The sequence below is a fragment of the Marmota flaviventris genome, chromosome 11 (genome assembly GCF_047511675.1).
Source record: "Marmota flaviventris isolate mMarFla1 chromosome 11, mMarFla1.hap1, whole genome shotgun sequence".
Lineage (NCBI taxonomy): Eukaryota > Metazoa > Chordata > Mammalia > Rodentia > Sciuridae > Marmota > Marmota flaviventris.
This window is the reverse complement of record NC_092508.1, coordinates 18,937,679-18,958,983: the sequence shown is the minus strand read 5'-3', so window position 1 is coordinate 18,958,983 and position 21,305 is coordinate 18,937,679. Positions and strand designations below refer to the sequence as shown.

Sequence of the window (21,305 nt, the reverse complement as noted above, 5' to 3'; positions counted from 1 at the left end):
TTCCAGGGCTCCCTCCAGCAGACACCCTTGGAGGTGCCCAGCCTGCACAACTGTACAGGGCAGCCTGCCTGGCACAGAGGGGCAGGCAGTCAGCAAATGCCCTCAAGTGGAAACCAGGAGGAGAAATCTTTGGGCAATCATGGTACAGCGTGCTCGGTGGCCCCAGCCTACCCTTGGCTGTGTACAGCAGGGGGCAAGGAAAGACCTCCACTAGTTCCCCGCCTAAAGCTCAGCTGGCAAGTGGCAAGTGGCAGGTTCCCAGCAGGTCCAAGTGACCAAGCCCCATCTTCAGAAGCACCTACCCTCAACCCCAAGGAGGCCTTCCCTCTGAGTCCCCTCCAGGAGTGCCTCTTTTGCATTCTTGATCACCTTCTCAGGTCTTCTCCCAAGGGGCAGTGCTTCCTACTGTCTACCTGGTCTCCCTCGTGCTGTCATCTGAAGCATGGGCAAGCACTTCTCAGAGCAATGAACTATCTAAGTGTGTCACGGAGCGTTCTGTTCCTAGCTCACACCTTTCTGTCAGCCTCCCCCACTCTGATACTGCAATCAGTGCTACAGTTTGGATCTGGTGTCCCCCTGAGATCCATGTAGTGATAGCGTGGTCCCCACCCTGTGGCACAGTTGGGAGGTGGTGGGAGGACACTGGGTCATGTGGGCATGCCCTTGATGAGGATATGGGGACCATGGCACGAGGCACAATGCTCTGTGCCCCCATTGGCCCAAAGAACGGGGCCGAGTGACTGTGGAAACTGTCTTCCTTCACGTTGATTCACCTCCGGTTTTTCGTCACCCTGAGTGGAACTCTGACTGAAGGAACTCTGACTAACACATATGCAGAAATGTGGCATGTGACTTCCAAGGCAAGGCCACAAAGCCACTCTGACTGCAGCCTCAGTCTCCTGGATGACTCACCTGGGGGAGGGCAGTCTCCGTGTTGAGAGGACGCACGGGCAGCCCAGTGGGGCAGCCACGTGGGGAGGAGCTGAGGCCCCGAGCCACCAGCCAGCCCCAGCCGGGCAGGCCTGTGAGGGTGCCTTGCTGGGCAGGGACCGTCCAGGCCTGCAGATGAACACAGCCTGCTCGCACCTTGGCCCAGCTTTTGAGAGACCCTGAGCCAGAACTAGTCGATAAACCACTGAGTTTGGGGATGGCTTTCTACACAGCCACAGAGAACGAATCTAGAGGCCAGAGCTCAGGAGCCAGGCACAGAGGCACACCCCTGTAATCCCAGAGACTTGGGAGGCTGAGGCAGGAGGATTGCTAGTTTGAGGCCGCCCTCAGCAACTTAGGGTGTAGCTCAGTGGTGGTGGGTGGGGATGTGGCTCAGAGGATTCAGTCCCCAGGAAGACACCCAGCCACACACCGAGACCTGCCCTTCGTGGAAGAGGCGGAGCAGCTGCCCAGGGCTGTCCGGATGCCAGGTACCCCGCAGGCCCTGTGGTCTCACACTCCTGCACCTGCCTTTCCCCAAAGAACCCTCGGATTGACAACACCTGCACAGGTGGGCCCCCAGCTCTCCTCCGCTGTGGCAGCCCGTGTATAAGGTCAGCTGTCCCCTTGCTGTGTTCCTCCTGAATTCACAAGCTGGATCCTAAGGCCCAATGTCACAGTACTAAGAGGTGGGGCCTGCAGGAAGTGGCCAGTTCTGCCCTCCTGAAATGCCCTGGGCAGCCTGTTGCCCTTCCATCCCTCCAATCTCAACGTCCACCCGCTCTGGAAACAGACCAGGCCTCCCCAGACAGGATCTGCCCGTGCCTTGATCCTGGACCTACAGCCTCCAGAACTGTGGGCCAAGTTGTTTATAAACAACTTCCGTTGTTTATAAACGACCCAGCCTAAAGCATTTTGTTTCAGAAGCACAACAGACGGAGACGCTGCCCCTCACAGTTGCCACCTGCCTCTTCCTCCCGCCAAGAAGGAAAAACCTGGGTTCCAGCCCTGAAGCTGTCTGTCCCACACGCTGACAGCTGACAGGCAACACCCAGCCTGAGGCTGCAGGACACTCCCTCCCCAGGGGCCTGAAGCAGGTGCGGGAAGAACAAGGTAGGAACGGGCAGCACCCTCCCCTGGCACTGTCCCTCAGGTGCCCAGGCCCTCCCTGGACACGTCTTGGGGTGACCGGGGCCTTCCAGCTCTAGGGCCTTGCAACCAGACCCCCACAGCACCCTCCAGAGCCAGCACCCTTGCAAGGCGAGGCCCAGGGCAGTGCCTGTGACCACAGCTCCGAGGACACCAGGAGCCCCAGGCCTGCCCATGGACGTCCACAGTGTCCACAGGGCAGGGCTAGTGGTGGCCTGAGAGGGAGCAGAGCCCCTGGGGGACAGGCCCTTGGGTACCCACTAGGGGGAGAACTGCACCCCACGCACAGCCCTTGGCTGCGGCTCCCACCCCAGCTGGGCTGCCGGACGCTGTCCTGGGGTGGCTTCCTGCTCTCGGGAACACAGGAAGCCAACATTGTTGGGATCTAAATGGCCTTTTCCTCCTGGTCTCGGGTCGGAAAATGAGCACATGGCCTCAGTGTGCACCAGCGTGCCTAGCCCGGCCTCCCACCACCTCAGAGGGGCTGGCCCGCCCGCCCACCTGCTCACCGGGCCACTCGCTCGGCCTTGCCCTGCCCACTGCTCATGGCCTGGGCTGGAAGTAGGCAGTGGTTCATTTAATTGTTAATTTGGCCAAGCCAGAGTACCAGATGTTTAGTCAAACATCACTCTAGATGTTTCTGCAAAGTTATTTTTAGATGGGATTAACATTAAGATCATTAGACTTGGAGTAAAGTATGTTCCCCTCTATTATGTGGGTGGGCCTCGTCCAACCCGTTGAAGGCCTTTATAGAAAAAGACCTTCCCAAGAAGAGGAAGTTCTGCCTGCATACTGCTTTTGAACTTGAACTACAACTCTTCCTTGGGTCTCCAGCCTGGGGCCCACCTACAGATTTCTGACTTGCCAAACCTCCATAACCACATGGGCCAAAACCTTAAAAATAAAGCTGTATGGGACTGGGGCTGGGGCTGGGGCTGGGGCTGGGGCTCAGCGGCAGCGCACTTGCCTGGCATGTGTGAGGCACTGGGTTCGATTCTCAGGACCACATATAAATAAATAAAATAAAGGTCTATCTAAAAAAAAATATTTTTAAAGAATAAAAAATAAATCAATCTCTCTCTCTCCCCCTCCCCCCTCCCCTCACACACATCCAGTTGGTTCTGCTTTTCCAGAGAATTCTCACTAATACAAGGTGTCTCGGGGTAGTCAGGGGAGGGGTAGTCAGGGGGCACCATGTGGTTTCAAAGTAGGAACAAAGAAACCTTCGAGATCATCCTGCCCAGTGGTTTTCTGTTTCATTTCAAAGCTAAACTGTTCATGCAGCCAGTTTGGAATCTGAGAGATGCTGGTTAGGAAGGAATGAATCTGTTAATCCCAGGGACTGGGCTCTGATCTGAGCACTTTGCGTAGTATCTCATTTAACCCCTACAGTCACACCAGGAGGGGGATATTGCTATTTGTCCCGTTTTAAAAGTGAGTCAACAGGCTCTAAGCAATGAAGCAGTCTCCCAAGGTCTCACTAATAGGGCCAGAGCTGGGATTGGAATCCAGAGCCTTCTTCTAAGCCCTGTGAAAGACTGTCACATCGTCCCACCTACTCATATATTTAACTCCTCAAACAAGAGCTTTTCTGTTTGAAATGGGCAGGGATTCCAGAGCCCTGATCAAGCCTCCCCTTTCCTCACCTCTAGGGCCCCTAGAGCACCCCCAGAACCCGAAGGCTCCTTTGGAATGCAGTTTACAGACTCTGGTCTATTCCAACTCCTTCATTTTAAAGAAAAGGGGGAAATCGGTTCCAGGGAAGGTAAGCAGCTCTCCCAAGGTCACTCAGCCGGACAGTGGAAAGCCAAAGCCAGGACTAGCAACCCAGGGTCTTCACTGGGGTTGACAGTGACCAAATGCATTGTTACGTCGTGTACGTGGATGAATATGTAACAACGAATTCCACCAGTATGTGGGATGATTATATAGTTATAATGCACTGATAAAAATATGGGGGAAAGATAGATAAAAATGAGTAGTTGCCAAAAAAAAAAAAAAGAAAGAGAGAAAGTGACCCAAGGTTTTCCATTCTATCAGGAGCCTCTGGTGGCTCCACGAAGGTCCTCAGATAGAAGGTGGGAGTTGGGGATCCTCGGTGACACAGGGAAAGGAGCTCTCAGGACCAGGGTCCCCCCAATCCATCCTCTGGGTGGGCTAGTGCCATTGTCTTCCCAGGTGCGTCCTGCTTTAAGGAAGCATCAGGTGACTGTCCCCCTTCTACACTGAGAAAGGAAGTGGCCCGAGCCTGGGCCCCAGACCAGGCCCAGATGGCAGCCCTTGGGCTCCCGAGCTGGCATTCTGGTCCTCCCCCTTGGGTTTCAGCCTAGAGGGAAACTAGGATTTTGAACCAGGCTCTGAGTCCCTCTGCCTCCCTCTGAGGTCTCCCGTGTTCACGGGCCCCTAGAGCCCCTCCCTGAGGCCTTGTGGGAATCCAGTTTGGACCAAGGAGCTCCCACACGGCCCTCGAGACCCAGCCCACCCTTCCTGCTGAAGCCGGGCAGCCTCTCCTGCACACTGGGCACCCTTACACCACAGCTGTGTGTCTGTCTTCCATGGCCAGTGGCTGGCTCTTGGCACCTGGCACAGTATAGGTCCAGGTGACAGCTCTGCTTATGAGCGTCAGGTGGCCACACAGGTGCATGGAGGGGTGACGTAGCAGGGTTCACTGAAGAGGTCTCCGGCTTTCACGGAGTCCCACAAGGAAACTTTCCAGGCCCTTCCACTGCCTGGGCCTCAGAGAGAATCCTGAGCCCAGCTCCCTTATCTCTAATGACAAGTGACTCATCCAAGGTCACACAGGGTGTCCAGGCCACCCCTCACCGTCGTCTCATCCTCTCTGTATCCTTCACTCAGAGCCGTGGTCCCTGGCATTAGACCCCCTTATTCACACACAGAACCTCATTGTTCTACCCATAACCAGCCCCTGAGAGACGCAGGACAAGGCTCCCTACTAACCCCGTCACACACAGCCACGGCCCCGCGAAGTCAAAGGCTCCCGGTCCCTGCCGCCTCTCTGCCTGCACGCCTGCTACACCTGGACAGCTGTCCACCTTAGTTCCTTGTCCACCCTGCTTGTCGTTGAGTCTCCTAGAACCAGGTTGGACTCCAGGTTCCCTGACTCCCTCCAGCATCCCGTCCAGCCCGACTATGGGCCGGGGGTGTGGAGAGAAAAGCCACAGGGCAGGGCCTCCAGGGGGAAGCAGATGGCTGCCCCAGTCTCCCAGATCGAGGGCTTCCTCAGGGCCTGTCACCCCCAGCAGAAGCTCCCTCAGTGCTGAAAGCCCTGTGGAGACTGTGAATTCAGGGCCCTGACATTCTGCACCCCACCCCACCCGTCACCTAATCTAGATGCTGGCCACAGCTCAGGCCAGACTTGAAGACAGAGAAACCAGAGGGCTCAGGAAGCCTTTGAGCTGGGCTCTGAGTAGAATGTGGGCTGGAGCTTCGTCTACCTGGCCCCTCCCAGGAACAACCTGTACAACTCTTTCTGGTGGCCCTGGGTGGGAGGGTGGGAGGGTGGATGATGGGATGGATGGACGAGATGACTGGTTAGAGGATGGATGGGTGGGTGGATGGGTGATGGATAAAAGGATCTATTCACTTTGTGCCACCACAAACTCCAGGTTCCAAAGCACAGAGGGTGGATCCACTTCTTCCTTTGCCACCTGTGAGGCCAGGCCTGCAGAGGGTGACATTGGGCTCTGGTGCCAGGAGTCTCCCCTCTTTGTGGGACTGGCCCCTGGGCCTTTGGTAGCTCAGCCCTGCCACCTAGTGGTGCTCTGGAGTATAGCCCTGGCTTCCTCCCCTCTTTCTGGCCAACCCCCCACTCTCCACCCGAGCCCAGTGGGGCTGCCAAACAAGCTTGGCCATCCACCGTCCTCTCTGGTCCACAGCAGCAGGGCCAGGCTGGGATCTGGGTGAGATTAGGGCCACCTCTTGCTCACCTTGGGAGCTTTACATGAGTCAAGATCCCCTGTCAACCCAAGCACTCGGGCCAGGTCAGCTGGGAAACCCAGGACCAAGGTAGGAAGTAGCCAAGGAAGACTGTAGCCAGAGGTGACACACTGAGTGTCCCTAGGACTTCCTTCTAGCCCTACCCCCCAGCTGCCTCCTCTCCCAGCACCTCTGGAAGTTCCTGGGTGAGGGGAAGGGAGGGGCTGGAGGGGAGGGGGAGGGGAAACTAGCTTATGCAGCCTCAGGTGGGTGGGGTGGGGGCTGTTATTAGACAAAATGCAAACCCCTCCCTCGCAGTGCCTCTCCACATCTCTGGCTGTCATCCTAAGCCACCAGCAAGTCCCAGGCAGACCTCTTGGGAGGAGGGCGACACCATGTGGCTGATTTGGGTATTGCAGAATTTCCTGTGGGACGCCTAACCACCTGCAGGGTATCCCCCAGCCCTTCAGTTAAGGACCATAAATAAACCTCTGCCCTTCACCCATGGCCAACCGGCCTGGAAGGCCATCCACACACACGCTCCCATAGGCTTAGTCCCTTGCACATTTCCAGCCACACAATCCTGCCTCCAACACCCAGCGGAAAGGCCTCGACTCCCCCAGAGACACCTGAAAAGCCCAGTGTCACCCTGCCAGCCTGGGCAAGAGATGTGACCACTAGCCTCAGTCACCTCATCTGTAAGATAAGATGGGGATGGCACTGGGGCCTGCCAGACGCTGTGAGCAGTGATGAGGTCAGGCTCGCGAGTACTTGGTGCTCAGTAAGTGCTGCAGAAATCCTCTCCCCAGCCCAGCTCGGACTGCAGCATGGATCGAGGCAGCAGGAAGAGAGGCCACTGGGGAGGACCACATGAGCAAGACTCCAGGGCAAGAGGGAGCCCTGCCCACTGGCAGAGTTGACACAGTGGCCTTCTTGGGAACTGTGTGGGGCACAGCTGGTTTGAGGATGCGGTTGGGGGTGGGGACGTGGGGCAGGGAGCTGGGAGGGCTGATTCTGTCAGACCCCACATCGCGGGAAGGCTGGGCCCCATCTTAAGGGCAGTGGAAGCCCCCCCAGCTTTAGCCAGGGCAGGGACTTGACTCGATTTACACTTTCAAGTCCCACGGGAAGCTGGTGCAGAGCTGGATTAGAGAGAGCGCTCAGGAAATGGTGGCTGCCCTTGGCCATCCAGGGGAGGCGCTGGCAGGTGAGCCAGGTGCTACGGGGGAGCTCAGCGACTCTAGCTGCATTCAGGGCCCTAGTGATTGATGGAATGTGGGGCGAGGAGAGGAAGGCATCTGTCAGGGCCACAGGTTGGAGGGTGGCATTGGTCCAGAGCCTAGCTGCAGGGCCACCTATGTCTCCCCCATGATCTGGGACAAGACACCAACTTCTCTGGAGCAGTGATGGCAAGACCCTAGCCTTTCCAGGAACACATGAGAATAGGGATTGAAAAGCCCAGCAGCCAGCCCGTCCTCCACTGACTCTGATCTGAGGCCTCTTAAGTCACCCCAAGCTGCCACAAGGGGAGGGATGTGGCTTGGCTTCTTTGCAGTACTCCCAGAACCAGCCACACGCCACCCACACACCTTCCACACGCCACCCACATGGCTTCCACAGGCCATGCAACACCTCAGCCACGTGGCCACCATGTGTCGTCCACGTGACCTCCAGGTGCCTTCCCCACACCCTCCCCACGGTTCCCACACCCCAGCCAACGAGCCATCCGCACACCACCACATGCTACATGCGACGCACACGCCCTTCCCCACGCCATTTGCATGCCTCAGTGTGCCAGCCAGACGTTCACACCACGCACAAGGTTACCCTGCTCATCCTCAAGCCACCTGCCACGCCCATGCCACCCACCACCTGCCACGGGCCACCCACACGCTCCTACACACCGCCACCCAGGGAGCCCAGCCTCCTTTCCCACGTGAGAACCAGGCACCGGCTCAGAACCCAAGGACACGTGCCAGCAGAGTTCCAGTCTGAGCTGGGCTGGGCCACGGCTTCCCCGGTGACCCGGTCCCCCAGCTCCAGTCAGCCAGCCGCTCACCTTTGCAGGTACAGCCCTCCCGGGTGATGGCCTGTCGGCAGATACCACAGGGCTTCACCTTCTTGAAAGTCTTCACCTTGAAGTGGTGGGTCTTGGGGGCCTCCAGATCCTCTGGCTGTGGAAGGAGAGGCACAGGGGTCAGCCTGGAGTGAAGGCTGGGGTCCTGGGGAGGGGCTGGGGCTCTGGAGGAGGAGGAGGGAGGAGGGGAGGCCAGAGCCCCTTTGTGGGCCGAAGGAGGGAGGAGGTGCCCAGGGACGGTAAACAGGGTGAGGTGACAGGACACTCACCCTGGGCTCAAGGACTTGCATGGAGTCAATGATGGGGGTTCAGACAGCACCTGAAGACCCGAGAACCCAGGGATCACAGACCCTCTGTGTCTTACCACTCTTTTTTTTTTTTATTTACTTTATTCTTGGGGCATGGCTTTTCCATAGTGTAGTGCAAGAGTTAGATGTGCAAGAGCAACTTGGGCACAGTGGTGCACGCCTATAAACCCAGCAGCTTGGGAGGCCGAGGCAAGAGGATCACAAGTTCAAAGCCAGCCTCAGCAGAAGCAAAGCAATAAGCAACTCAGTGAGACCTGTCTCTAAATAAAATACAAAATAGGGCTGGGGGATGTGGCTCAGTGGTCGAGTGCCCCTGCATTGAATCCCTGGTACTCCAAAATAAATAAATAAATAAATAATTAAAATTAAAGAGTTTAAATGTCCTGCTTAATTGAGCTGAGCTGTGGCTCAGAGGTTGTCTGGTGTGTGGGAGGCCCTGGGTTCCATCCCCAGCACCCCAAAACAGAAAGGTTTTGCTAAATACAACTTGATACATGTGCACCCCATATAGCCAAGCCCCAGAAGGCTCACCGTTGACCCCTCCCAGTCAGCGCCTCCCCTACATAAATCTCACTGGGACTTCTCTCCAAAGAATCATTGTGAGTCTTTTTGGTTTGGGGGGGTTTCGTTGGTGATGGTGGTCTTTGGTGGTGGTGTTTGGTGTGTGTGTGTGTGTGTGTGTGTGTGTGTGTGTGTGTGTGTGTGAGAGAGAGAGAGAGAGAGAGAGAGACAGAATGGTGTGTGATGCAGTACTGGGGATCAAACTCAGGGACATTCTGCCACTGTGTTGAAGCCCCAGTCCTTTTTTTTTTATTTTGAGACAGAGTCTCAAAAGTTGATTGATGGAATGTGGGGCGAGTAGAGGAAGGCATCTGGCAGGGCCAGATGAGTTGCTGAAGTTGGCCTCAAACTTGTGATCTTCCTGCCTCAGCCTCCCCGGTCTCTGGGCTGAGAGGTGCATGCCCTGGAGCTGGGCACCATTTTGCCAGGGTTTTGACTTCCTGACGTGGCGCTGCACAGTGAGTGCTCTGTGTCCGGCTTCCCTCATGCAACACTAATCTGTGAGATGCCCCCACATTGTCCCATGTCCCTTCTGGGCCCGTGCTCTGTGGTATTCCTCTTACGGATACAACAGGCACCCATCATTTCACTGCTGATGGTCCTCGATGTGCCACCCATGTCCCAGCAGGTGGGTTCCTCCCCTCTCTCACTCTCTGCCCCTCCCCACCACCCCCAGTGCAGGAGGCCTTTATTTTTACTTGCTATTCTCTGCATTATGAAAACACGCACCACATTTTTGTCTGTTTGTCTCTTGGGCGGTCTGGGATTGACCCCAGGACCTTGTGCATGCTAAGCACGCACTCTACCTCTGAGCTACGCTCCCAGCTTATGAAAATGTTAAAATTCCTATTTTAAACTGCACTGCCAAGCACGTGAGAAGAGGGAAGACAGGTGGTTCGACTCCTCCTCTCTGTCTGACTTGCCAGAAGTCCTTGGCCCACTAACCACTCCCCTTCCAAGGGCCACAGCACCACACCCCTCAAGTGCTTGTTGACTTTTGTTTTGTTGTTGTTTGTTTGTTTGTGTTTGTACTGAGGATTGAACAACCAGGGGGTGCTCTACCACTGAGCCACATCCACAGCCCCCCCTTTTTTTTAATATTTTATTTTTTATTTTTCGGCAGACACAACATCTTTGTTTGTCTGTGGTGCTGAGGATCGAACCCGGGCCGCACGCATGCCAAGCGAGCGTGCTACCGCTTGAGCCACATCCCCAGCCCCATCCACAGCCCTTTTTAATTTTTATTTAGAGTCAAGAGTCTTGCTAAGTTACCTAGGGCCTTGCTAAGTTGCTGAGGCTGGCTTTGAACTCATGATCCTCCTGCCTCAGTCTCCCAAATCACTGGGATTACAGGCATGTGCCACCACATCCAGCTCCCCCAGCCCTTTTTTAAAATTTTTGTTTTTAGACAGAGTCTTGCTAAGTTGCCCAGGTTGGCCTTGAACTTGTGAACCTCCTGCCCCGGCCTCCTGGGTGGCTTGGATCACAGGTGTGCGTCACTGCACCCAGGTTTTATCCGTCTTTGTAACCATGCATGGAAACACACTGAATTGCAAAACCCCTCATAGATGGGCCCACTCTGGGGTCCCAGCCCAGGCCCAGGCTGGGGGAGCTCCCAGGTCAGAGGACTCCCAGGGAGAGACTCCTGCCCCAGGCACTCCCCTAGTGTCTACCCCAACTCTTCCTTCAGGGGCAAGGAGTTCACTGCAGAAGGGAGTCCTGGGGGAAAGAGAGCATTAAAAAAAAAAAAAAAAAGTAAGAAAATCAGATAAAATGAAACAGAGTCCAAGACAGAAGCCAGAAAGGCAAAGAGGCAGAGAGAAACGGAGACAGAGAGAGTGAGAGAGAGAGAGAGAACCAGGCGGTGGGGGTAATAGAGACAGACGAGGGGGAAAGAAGACCAAGATAAAGACAGAGACAGGACAGCACACAGGAGCATGAGTAGATGAAGACACAGAGACCCAGAGGGACCCAGAGGATCACAGAGGGACAGACGGACAAAAGGACACGGGAGATGCCAACAGCCAAATCTGCAAAGATCAGAGCATCCAAATACATAATGATAGTGAAGGCTTCAATGAGCCCATTGTGGTACAAACAATGAATGAGTAATTGAATGTTTGATGAGAAATAGAATATTTACATGGTCTTAAGGCACTTTCCACCTCATAGTCATAAATTATAAGGGGGGGGGGTGCGTTACTTTTCCCGGCAGACTCCACTTTCATCAAGTGATCAAAGTTCCCATTCCCAGTGAAGGGACAAATGGAAGTCACGGGCCTCGGAGCAGGTGACAGAGCAGAACATCACTTCTTCCATATCCCTGCCAAAAAGCCACAACCTGAATCTAATCAAGAGGAAACATCAGGCCAACACAGACTGAGGCACAGTCTTCAGATTAAATGGCCTGGCATCTTCAAATGTGATGAGGTCATAAATATCAAGGCAGACAGAGATTCCCGGGCTGGAGGAGACTGGACGAGTGACAACCAGACACAAGGGCACATTCTGAACTGGAGTCTTTGGATGCCCATAAAGGACATCGTGGGGACAACTTCCAGGGAGCCTGAGGATCAGACAGCAGTATGCGTCAATGCCAATCTCCTGATTTTGATGGCTGTGCGGGATTAGGTAGGAGTCCTTAAAGAAAACTCAGGAAAGTATGCGGGGAGTGGGTGGGGGGCCATGTGTCAGCAACTAACTGTCCAGTAGTTCAGAAAGAAAAGGTGGTGACACTGTGCACTCAGCCTGTCTGAAGTGTAAGACTGCTTTGAAATTCAAAGAGACGGAAAGAGGAGGCAGGAGGGGGTAGCCTTGGAAGCCCAGGTATAAAGGTCCAGAGAGCAAAGCACGGCAGCAGGAGGGGGCAGAGCCCAGCAGGCCCTGGTGCAAGCCCCTAGGAACCAGGCGGCGGGTTCTAGGAGCCTCAGCCTGGGGTGGGAGGGGGCCTCCCTCAGTGCTCCCCACCCCACAAGGAGGGTGGTAAGTCCCTCTCAGTCTGCCGTCTCACCTCCTGCTCCCCATCCTAGGCGCAGGCTGGCAGCCTTCCCAGGAACTCTGTCACAGACATTCCAGGGAGGGGGCCCAGGCCAACGTCAACTGCAGAACCCCTGGCCTGGGACAGGGGAGGTGCAGGGAAGGGGCCTGGGCTCAGTCTAAGAGCTCTCTCAAACCTGAAGCACCCCCCAAGCCTGCCTCTCCCCACTAAGTCCGGCCCAGCTTCCTGTCCCAGCTGTTCCCCAAATCTCCTCCCCACAAAGCCCAGGGAAAGAAGCCAGCTCCCGAGCACGGTAGGGCAGTGGAGGCCTTGCTGCCCAGGGAGCTGATGGGCAGCGAGCAGAGGCTCCCAGACTGGCCAGCAAATGCCCAGGCGCCCCGTCCCTGGCTCCCATCACCTGCTCAGCCCCGTAAAATCTGCGTTCACAAAATCTCCCCCACCGTGGTGGAGGACAGGTACAGTCTTAGATACACCCTGAGCCCCCTAAGCAGCCCCCAGAGACGCCCCAGCACATCCCTGCCCCTGACAGTCCCTGGCTCAGGATGCACTGGGATGGGAGACTCAAGATCTGTCTCCTATGCTGTGCAGCCTTGAGAACCTCTGCAGCCTTCTCTGGGCCTCACAGTCTCCAGATGCAAATGGGGGGCTTTGAGCCAGACAGTCTGAATCAGACAGTATGGGACACAATGGGACAGTCCTTTTGAGATGAAGGGCTTGGGAGCAGTGGATGGGACATGCTAATAGTGACAGAGCAGAAGGTTTGAGGAGACCTCAGGCCTCTGATAAGAGGCTGTGAAACGCTGGTGTGAAGGAGGAGACCAGCTCCCAGCAAGTGGCCCCAGCTCTGTGACCTCCACTCCCCTGCTGAGAAACAGGTGTTCTGTGATCTTGTGGAAAGGGCAACCACAAATGGTGGAGTGTCTCCCGAAATGGTGGAGGAGACCACTTAGGTGCATTAGCCTCCTGCCTTCCAAACCTTAAAGGGGCTGTCATTGGAGAAGGGAGCAGATGTGCTCCGTGAGGCACCGAGGGCCCAACAAGCGAGGGGCCCCGCTACCCAGAAGCACAAAGACACTCACATGGTGAAAGGTGGATTGAGAGAGAATCGGGGTGTCTGGCTGCCCCCCTGCCCCCTCCCCAGGCTGACTCTGCAGGTACAGGCAGAGGATGTCAGCGAACCCCATAAAGTAAACGAGCCCATAAAGCGCAAAGTGCCGTTCCAGGTCAACGGCTTGTTGTGACAGTGATCATCACCTTCCTGACAAGTGGCAGGTAGCCTCGTGAAGCAGCCCGTGGCCCTGCCTGCTCTGGATTTACTGGAGAAATTCAGGGGCACATCAGGAAGCCACCTGTGCCCCCAACCGACACCTCCCATGAGAGGCAGAGGAAGGCCAAGGGGTCCAGCCCAGGCGTCCTTCCACCCGAGGGGCAGGCCCACAGGGAAGCAGGGGCTCTCCCGGCCCTCAGGACGCCCTGGTCCCTCCCTCCCTCCCTCCAGCGCAGCCTGCCTGCCAGGGCGGCCCAGTCACAGGGGTGCGGCACATCTGGCTTGGACGGCCTTGGCGGGAGTCCTTGGCCCTGGGTGGGAAAAGCTGCTTGCAGGTTCCTCCCCGGCCCGTGGGGCAGAGCAGCGGGAGGGGGTGGTGGCGGTATAAAAGGGGGTGATAGCCCAGGCTCCCCCAAGAAAGTTCCTCAGCTTTGCCCCCACAAGGCTCCCCTGGCCCAGCAGCCTGGGGAGAAGCCTGCCAGCCAGTGAGCAGGGCAGCCCGGAGTGGGTGCAGGAAATGAGACCAGGACACTTCAACCTCCCCCGCCTCCTGGCCGACCACCCCCGAGGTCCCCTCTCCCTTGGCTGGAGGCCTGCTGGGCCGTCCAGATTCCAGGAGTCCCACGGGCATCCTAAGTGCGAGCTCCCCCGCCCCCACCCACCTCACCTCCACATAAACACAAAAGTGCCCTCCTCCTCCAAACCCCTTGCCAGCTAATGTCCTGCCCAACTCTTGGTCCCCCAGAGTGGAAAACTCTGAGTCACTCTCAACTCCTCCCCACCCTCTCCCACCCTCCCAGCCAACCAGTGCCAGAGCCTGTGAATTCACTCCTGTGAATTGTCCCTAAAGTGCTTTTTAATCCCATCGCCTTTGCCCCATTTGGGGCATTTCTGCCTAGGGTTGTTGCAACAGTCTCCTGGGTCCCCTACGCCAGGCCCTTCCCAGACAGTCAGGAACTCAGCTGCACACCGTGGGGTCCATGCCTCCCCACCTTCCCCAAATGCTTGCAGGACTTCCCTGTATGTCGGGGCCAATCTCATACTCCCAGTCGAGTGGGACAGGAAGTTCATGTCTTATTTCACTTTAGACCAGGGGAAACGGTGACTTAGAAAAGTTGATTCACCTTTCTGAGCTCGTGTGGTTAACAGCTGAATGAAATGGGTGGAGAAGTCAGATCTTCTCAGATCTCATCAAGCAGGCAATATTTGTTTAAAAAACCTTTTCAAAAATTCACTTGTATGCCACATAAGTTAATCAATTGTATATTCATTAAGCAAAAAAAAAAAAAATTTTTTAAGTCTTACACTCTCGTGAGCCAGCAGAAGCAGCCTGGTCTGGGACCAGCCCATCTGCCACAACCACTCCCTGCCCCACCTCCCCCAGCCACAGCCCTCATATCATCTGCCCAGGCTGTTCCCTCTGCCACAGTTCCCTGCCTCCCTGGCCATCCAGCAGCCGGACATCCTCAAAGACCTAATTCAAACCTCATGAATTCAGGGGTCTCCCTAGATACCCTTGACCACTGTCAGGAGTCTCTCCAGCCTCTCACCTGCCGTCTTCTATTTTTTACTTTGAAAGCCTATTTGTTTGTTTGTATGTTTGTTTACACTTGGGATTGAACCCAGGGGCTCTTTGCCACTGGGCTATATCCCCAGATATTTTTATGTTTTTCTTTTTATTTTGAGACAGGATCTCACTAAGTTGCCGAGGCTGGCCTCAACCTTGCAATCTTCCTGCCTCCATTTCTGGAGTTACTGGGATGACAGGCGTGGACCGCCGTGCCCAGCTTTACTTTGAAAAGTTTAAAAGCTGGAGAAAGAGGAGCGCCCCGAGGCTTTCTCCTGGATTCTCAGTTGTCCACACCTGGCCACTTTTGCTGGCTCTCTGTCCCCATCCACACTGACCGCTCTTAGGAAGTTCAACATTAATCCCTCCTGTTATCAGCCCATACCCCAATCCCCTGCCACCCAATGAGACCCATTAGAGCTAGGTCTTTGTTTCCACTTTGATTTTTGAGCTTGGGGTCATGCACTACATCTGGCATTTGGAGCTCCTTCACCCTTTAATCCAGACATGTGGTCGGCCTTTTCCTTTGTCTTTTATGACATGGATGTTTGTTAAAGATTCCAGGATGGTTGTCTTGCAGAATGTCCCTCCATTTGAACCTGTCAGTTTCCGGGCGATTCTGCTGAGGCTGACACCTTGAGGAGGGATATCACCTCAGTTTCCCCTGTTTCCTTCAGTTCCCCTTCCTTTGTGGCCTCGTGGTGAATTCTTACCACGGGACGTCGCCTTTGCTTCCAATTTAAATATCAGCTTAACTTTCTCATACCCAGTGCAGGGCTCAGTCTCCCTGGACACAGGTTCCACTTCTACCCACCCCCATCCCCGGTTCCTCAATGTGGGTCCCATCTAGATACCTGCCCTAGGCATCAGCCTCCTGGGGAGCACCTCCCTAGGGAACAGCTATATAGACCAACTTGACTGCCCCCCCCCCATCCTCCCATGGACCCTGCAAACATGTCACAGAGCCACCTGTCAGTCACAACATGACTTCCTGGAACTCAGGCCTGTGTGCTTTAAGTCAACAGTGAGAATTCCCCACAGGAAACCTGTTTGGACAACACTCTAGACCCCAGAAGCACTGCCCACGGCCGTCTCTGTCTCTGTCTCTCTCCCTCCTTCTCTCTCTCACCCCCCCACCCTGCTCTTTCATAATGTGCTTCCCAACACTGAGCCCCTTTGCCTCCCTAGGTGACATCAGCTGCTGGCCTGGGAGGGTGCAGAGACGAGGACCCTCTGAGGCCCATGAATGGGACGGGCGCCACAGGAAGGGATTGGCATGGACGCCCTGGTCTAATCCCCTTGATGACGTCCCACCATGAGCCTGGGGAACTTGCCCTGGCTCATGCAGTTAGGGCAGGACCAAACAAAGACTCAAACGCAGGTCTGTCTGCGCAGGGTCCTAAGTCCCCAGCCACTGCGCTAAGCTCGGCTGTGTCCACGGTGGCCTGTCGGTGGCAATCTCAGGGAGTCCTGATGTCCTGTGGTCATGACTCAAGGGCCATCTACTGGCCAGCTCACCCTTGTCTTAGCCGTCCTTGACGATTTTTCACTTCCTACATTCGGTATCTTTTTTTTTTTAATACCGGGCTTGAACTCAGGGGCACTCAACCACCAAGCCCCAGCCCCAGCCTTATTTTGTATTTTATTTAGAGGCAGGTCGCACTGAGTCGCTTAGGGTCTAAATTGCTGAAGCTGGCTTTGACCTCGTGCTCCTCCCCTGGGATTACAGGTGGGCACCCCTGCGCCCGGCTTCACTTCCTACCTTTGGATTTCTGAGATCTCATCTCACCTTTAAACCTAGTTTATCTCCCAAGGAGGTCTTTCCTGACGCCTTCCTCCAATCCAGGTCAGGTCCCCCTTTAGACGCCCCCTCAGCTGCCCTCTTGGTGACACTCATCATGCTATAATCATCTGACCAGGGCCTGCAAGCTGCTTGAAGAACGTAGGCTCCCATAATTATGGTGACAAAGACGGGCAGGTGCATGGGGGAGTTGGGGTCGGGGCTCAGATGACCAAGTGACCGCATGGTCTCTTCGACACAGTGACTCCACTACTCCAGCCCCCATCCCTGAGCTGCTGGCTGCATTCCCTTCTGCCCAGAGCTCTCATGCCCTCCCCCACCCCAAACTCTACCCTTTTCAGAAACACCAAGTAGCCTGGGGCTCCCTATTTCCCCTTTCCCTTGACCCCAGACGGGGACTATTCTTCCCTTCCTTTCTCACAGAATTACAGTGAGCTGCAAGTGAAATGGTGTAAGTGAAGGATGTGCTCGGGAGAGGCACAGAGAGGCTGAACAACTCGCTAGGACCACACAGCAGTCAGCGGCAGAGCCAGGATTCGCAACCGCTGTCTAGTGTCCGAGTCTGCACTCTGACCACTGCAGGAAAAGACCTGCACATTTGGGGACCTCTGCGTTATGTCAGTGATCCCATTCACATTGCCCCTGAATGCCCTGAAATAATCCAAGCATGGAAAATCCTGGATGGGGAGGCAGCAGGTCAGGTTCTAGTCCTTGACTGTGACTTGGTGGGTGGCCTTGAAAATGCGCCATCCTAGGAAAAAAGCTAACATTGACCGAGCTCTTAGTGTGCGTGCGATACTAATGCACACGTGTGTGGTGCTCATTGAAAGCAACTGGGCTGAGGACGTGGCTTAGTGGTGAGCACAGATAGCATCACGAGGCCTTGGGTGTGATCCCCAGAATCACAAAGAAAAAAAAAAGCCTAACAAACCTACAGATAGATAGAAAAACCAAGGCACAGAGATGTGACAGTGCGCGGCTAGGGTCCCACAGCTACCAAGTGGTGGGGCCAGGACAAACCCAGGCACTGCACTCTCAGCCAGCACGACTGCACTTCCCACAACACCGCCGAGAGTGTGGTATTTCTCCCCAATTCTGGGCCTCACGTGTCATTTTTTTTTTCAACTTTGCAAAAGAAGGGTTTTATTTCAGACCCTGGTGAGGCTCATGAAGCCTAACCTCGTTCCCAGCCCCTGACAGATGAACCAACACAAAGACAGTGACTTCAGAAAGGAAAGGTCCGGCTGGGATCTACCTGGCAGGAACCACACACAAGGGGCTCACGAGGACCCTTGTGACAAAACTGTGTGCTCAGCACCGGGCAGGACACCAGCTCTAGCAAACAGAGCACATCATTGTCTGCAGCTGGAAGTGGCCTTAGAGAACAGTGTCCAAGTGTCTATGAGGTCCAGAAGAGTCAAGCGTCCAGCCCTAGGCCACACAGCTTGTTCAGGGAAGGGCCAGGGCTGCACTTGATCCCCGGCCCCTACCTTGGGGACCACCCTAATGAGCCCCTTCCCAGTTCCTGAGGACAGAGCAAGTTTGTCGTGGAAGGAAGGGCCCATGACACTCGTTCCACCAGCGCTGCACCAAAACGCCTCAATTAATAGGCGTGTAATTATTTTCTAAATAAACCATACTTGACTTTGTAATTGCAAATGGAAGCATTTGACGAGAAAATCGAGTTATGCATAATATATAGCTCTGCTCTTCAGCTAATAAAGTGATTTTTATTCCTAGAGCTTGTTAGAGCGATGTGCTACAGATGTATTACTTTGTGGAAACATCTGCAGCTCTCCCCAGACAGGGGACATGTGAGCACATATACACACGTGCCCCCGTTCCCGGGGCGCAAGATCCACCTCCTCCAAACCATGCCTTGATCCACTTCCCTGAGGCTACAGATCCAGCCAGTTCTTGGCCCCAGAAGTGGGTGGAGTCCTGGACAGCCAGAAGTCAGCCAAGGAGCAGGACCCTGTCCCACCATAGCCTTCCCAGGGAGATCCTCCCCCATCGTGTCTGGGATACGGGGAAACCCTGAGCCAAGCACGAGGTTGTGGAGTGAGAGAAGGACCAGCATTTGTTGAGCACCTACTGTGTGCCTGCGTGCCTGATCCTTTGACATGTATTATCTCCATCCTCTCCCCAGCCATGTAAGTTGTGTACTACACACACACACACACACACACACACACACACACACTTTGCAGATTAGGAAACTGAGGCTCGGTCAACACTGCCCATCTGGTAAATGGTGGAACTGGAATCTGAGCCCAGCCTTGCCTGCCTTCAATATCCACATTCCTCCCACCAGGAACCCCTCAAAGCAAAAGTTGCCTCCCCAGCACAGCTGCCGGGGACTCTGGTGACCACTGCACTCCCTGCCACAAACATACCCCACCTCAGCTGAGGCCCATCTGGGAGGAAGAGGAAGGGAGTTGGTACAGCTGCCTCGGGCAGCTGGAGGTGGGGCCAGAACCTGGCATTCCAGGACTGCTCCGTCTGTCCAGTGGACCACCGCCCCCCGGCCCCGGTCAGAGGGTATGCAGGCCAGGCCAGCTGGAAGGGATGAAGATAGGATCCTAGGAAAGAGGACAGGAAAAGAAACCAGGGAGGATGCAGGCTCCTCTGCTCTTAAAGACACCCAAGCAGGCAGCAGTCACACTTGCCCTCGTCACCAGCACCCTCTCCCCACTCTCCATGCCAAGCACTGCCCCAGGCATGGGGACGTGGAGTCTCCTGCTCTGTGATCCCCTTTCTCTGCCTCCTCAGGTCACCTTTGGGGCTTGCCCCAAACCTCCCAGCTGAAGCAGCCAATATAGCCCTCTCTGCATGCACCCCTGGAGATCTAACTGCTGTCCTTCCTGCTGCAGGGCTCCCCAGCGACCCACCTCCATCCTCAGCACAGAAATGAACTTGGCCAAGGCTCCCATTTTACAGATGTCAACAGCTGCCCAGCCAACTACAGCTGTTGGCTGCGTCCACTGTGTGGAACACCCAGCCCCACAAGCCACCCAAACTCCACCTTTCCCTTTTCTGCATGAAGTATACCTGGCTGCCCAAGTCTGGTTTCCCACAACTGTCCCCAGCCTGGGCTTGCCTGAGCCTTCCTAGGACCGGCTAGACAGGGAAAGGGGCAGGAAAGGCCACATCTGGATCCCGGGTCTGAAGCCCCTCCCCCAAACCCGCCATCACTCTGAAGCCAACATTAACCTCAGCCAGGGATGACTTCCTCGCCCTCCTGACCCTGTGCATGCCTTCTCCCAGCCCAGGCAGCCCTCAGGAGCCTCTGGGAGGAAGGGGTCTCCGCATGCCTCTGCCCCCACCCCTTTTGTAGTAGTCAGCTTCCCCTCCCCCCTTTTCCAGGAGCCTCTGCCCACGACTGGCCTCGAGAATTTAACCCTCACCACGTGGCCCCACGACTGTCTGCCCACCCCCGAGGCACCCTTGTCCCCCACCCCACCCCCCCCCCGCCACCTTCTCAAATCTGCCCCCTCCCTTGGGGTGGAGAGGCCTTGGTAAGGATGGGGGCTATGGAGACTCGGACGGCAAAGGATCAAAGCTGAAATTGGGTCTCAAAGGGATAAAAGTTGCAGAATCCGAGAATCCCCCAACCCAGCTTTGCCAGGTTTAATAGTCTAGGTGAGAGTTCCCTGTCCCCAGCCCGACCGCAGGCCCCTCCGCAGACCCTTGCACCGAGCCACAGAGCCACCGAGGGGAGTGAAGAATTTTCACCCCAGTAGGAGGAGGGGGCAAGAGAGGCTCTAGAGAAGCTTCTCCTGGCTCTGTCTCCTTGCAGTACCTGACCCAACTGGGGGGCTGGGAGGAGAAGCACATAGACTGACCCCGAGAATCCGACCCGGGACCTGTGGGGGAAAGGTCCTGCAGCTGACAGATGCTCAAGCCAGTCCATCCTGAAGGGACGCCTTCACCCCAACACCACCCCTCCAGGCGCTCAGCTGGGGGATGGCGGAGGGTGGGGGGACCTCGGAGCTGAAGCAGCCCGACCTACCCAGAGCATGCAGGACAGACAGATCCACGTCATCTTCCGTGGGTCCCGTCCCTCGGGTCCCGCGGGCGCCTTCAGAGGGCCCCCCTGAGCTCACAGCACCCACCAAGCAGGCAGAAGAGAAGAGCGGAGTCCTCTGTGGCCGCCAGACAGCATCGCCAGGCCTCCCGGCCTCAGCCCTCCCTCCCTCTCCTCCTCCTCCTTCCCCCACTCCACCCCCTGTCCCAGCCTCCTCTCTCCTCCCTCCTCCCAGGCTCCACTGGTGGCGATGGGGGTCAGAAGCTCGTCTTGGCAGGGGGTGTGAAGGGGACAGGGCAAAGGGACAGCCACTGCGGGCAGGGCCCCCTGACGCCAGCCCCCCAGTCAGACAACCCCGAGAAGCCCCCGAGGCTCCGCCTGCCCTTGCCTGATTTGGGGCTGGCAGAGCTGGGATCTGCCCCTCCACGCAGCCCAGCCCAGGGTCCTCGCTCCAGAAACCCCGCAGACCACTGACGGACAGACAGACTGCTCGGGATGCACTTGCAGGGTTCCTCAGCCTCTCCCTGCACCCAGTACACTCCGTGCCTTCCTGGCCTCAGAACACACCCCCCGCTTGCACACGCACACTTAGAACAGACCCTGGTGCCCACAGGCAGGCTGGGAGCCAGGACAGGCCTTGACACAGGAGGAACCGCGCTGCAAGCATGGCCCTGCCCCCAGGCT

The 21,305-nt window shown here is 56.0% G+C and overlaps 1 protein-coding gene across 8 annotated transcripts in view; it reads right to left on the bottom strand.

The window, feature by feature from the left end:
* Window positions 1-21,305, bottom strand: part of Tns1 (tensin 1) — a 208,404-nt gene that overhangs the window by 157,661 nt on the left and 29,438 nt on the right. For 6 of the 8 annotated variants that reach the window (XM_071619622.1, XM_071619620.1, XM_027941869.2 and 3 more), the window contains exon 2: window positions 8,075-8,189. In XM_071619622.1, the coding sequence (XP_071475723.1) occupies window positions 8,075-8,189 (115 nt within the window). Of the gene's footprint in view, window positions 1-8,074; window positions 8,190-8,361; window positions 8,398-20,606; window positions 20,655-21,305 lie in introns of those variants that run through there. The other 2 variants (XM_071619625.1, XM_071619626.1) reach the window with 2 other exon arrangements.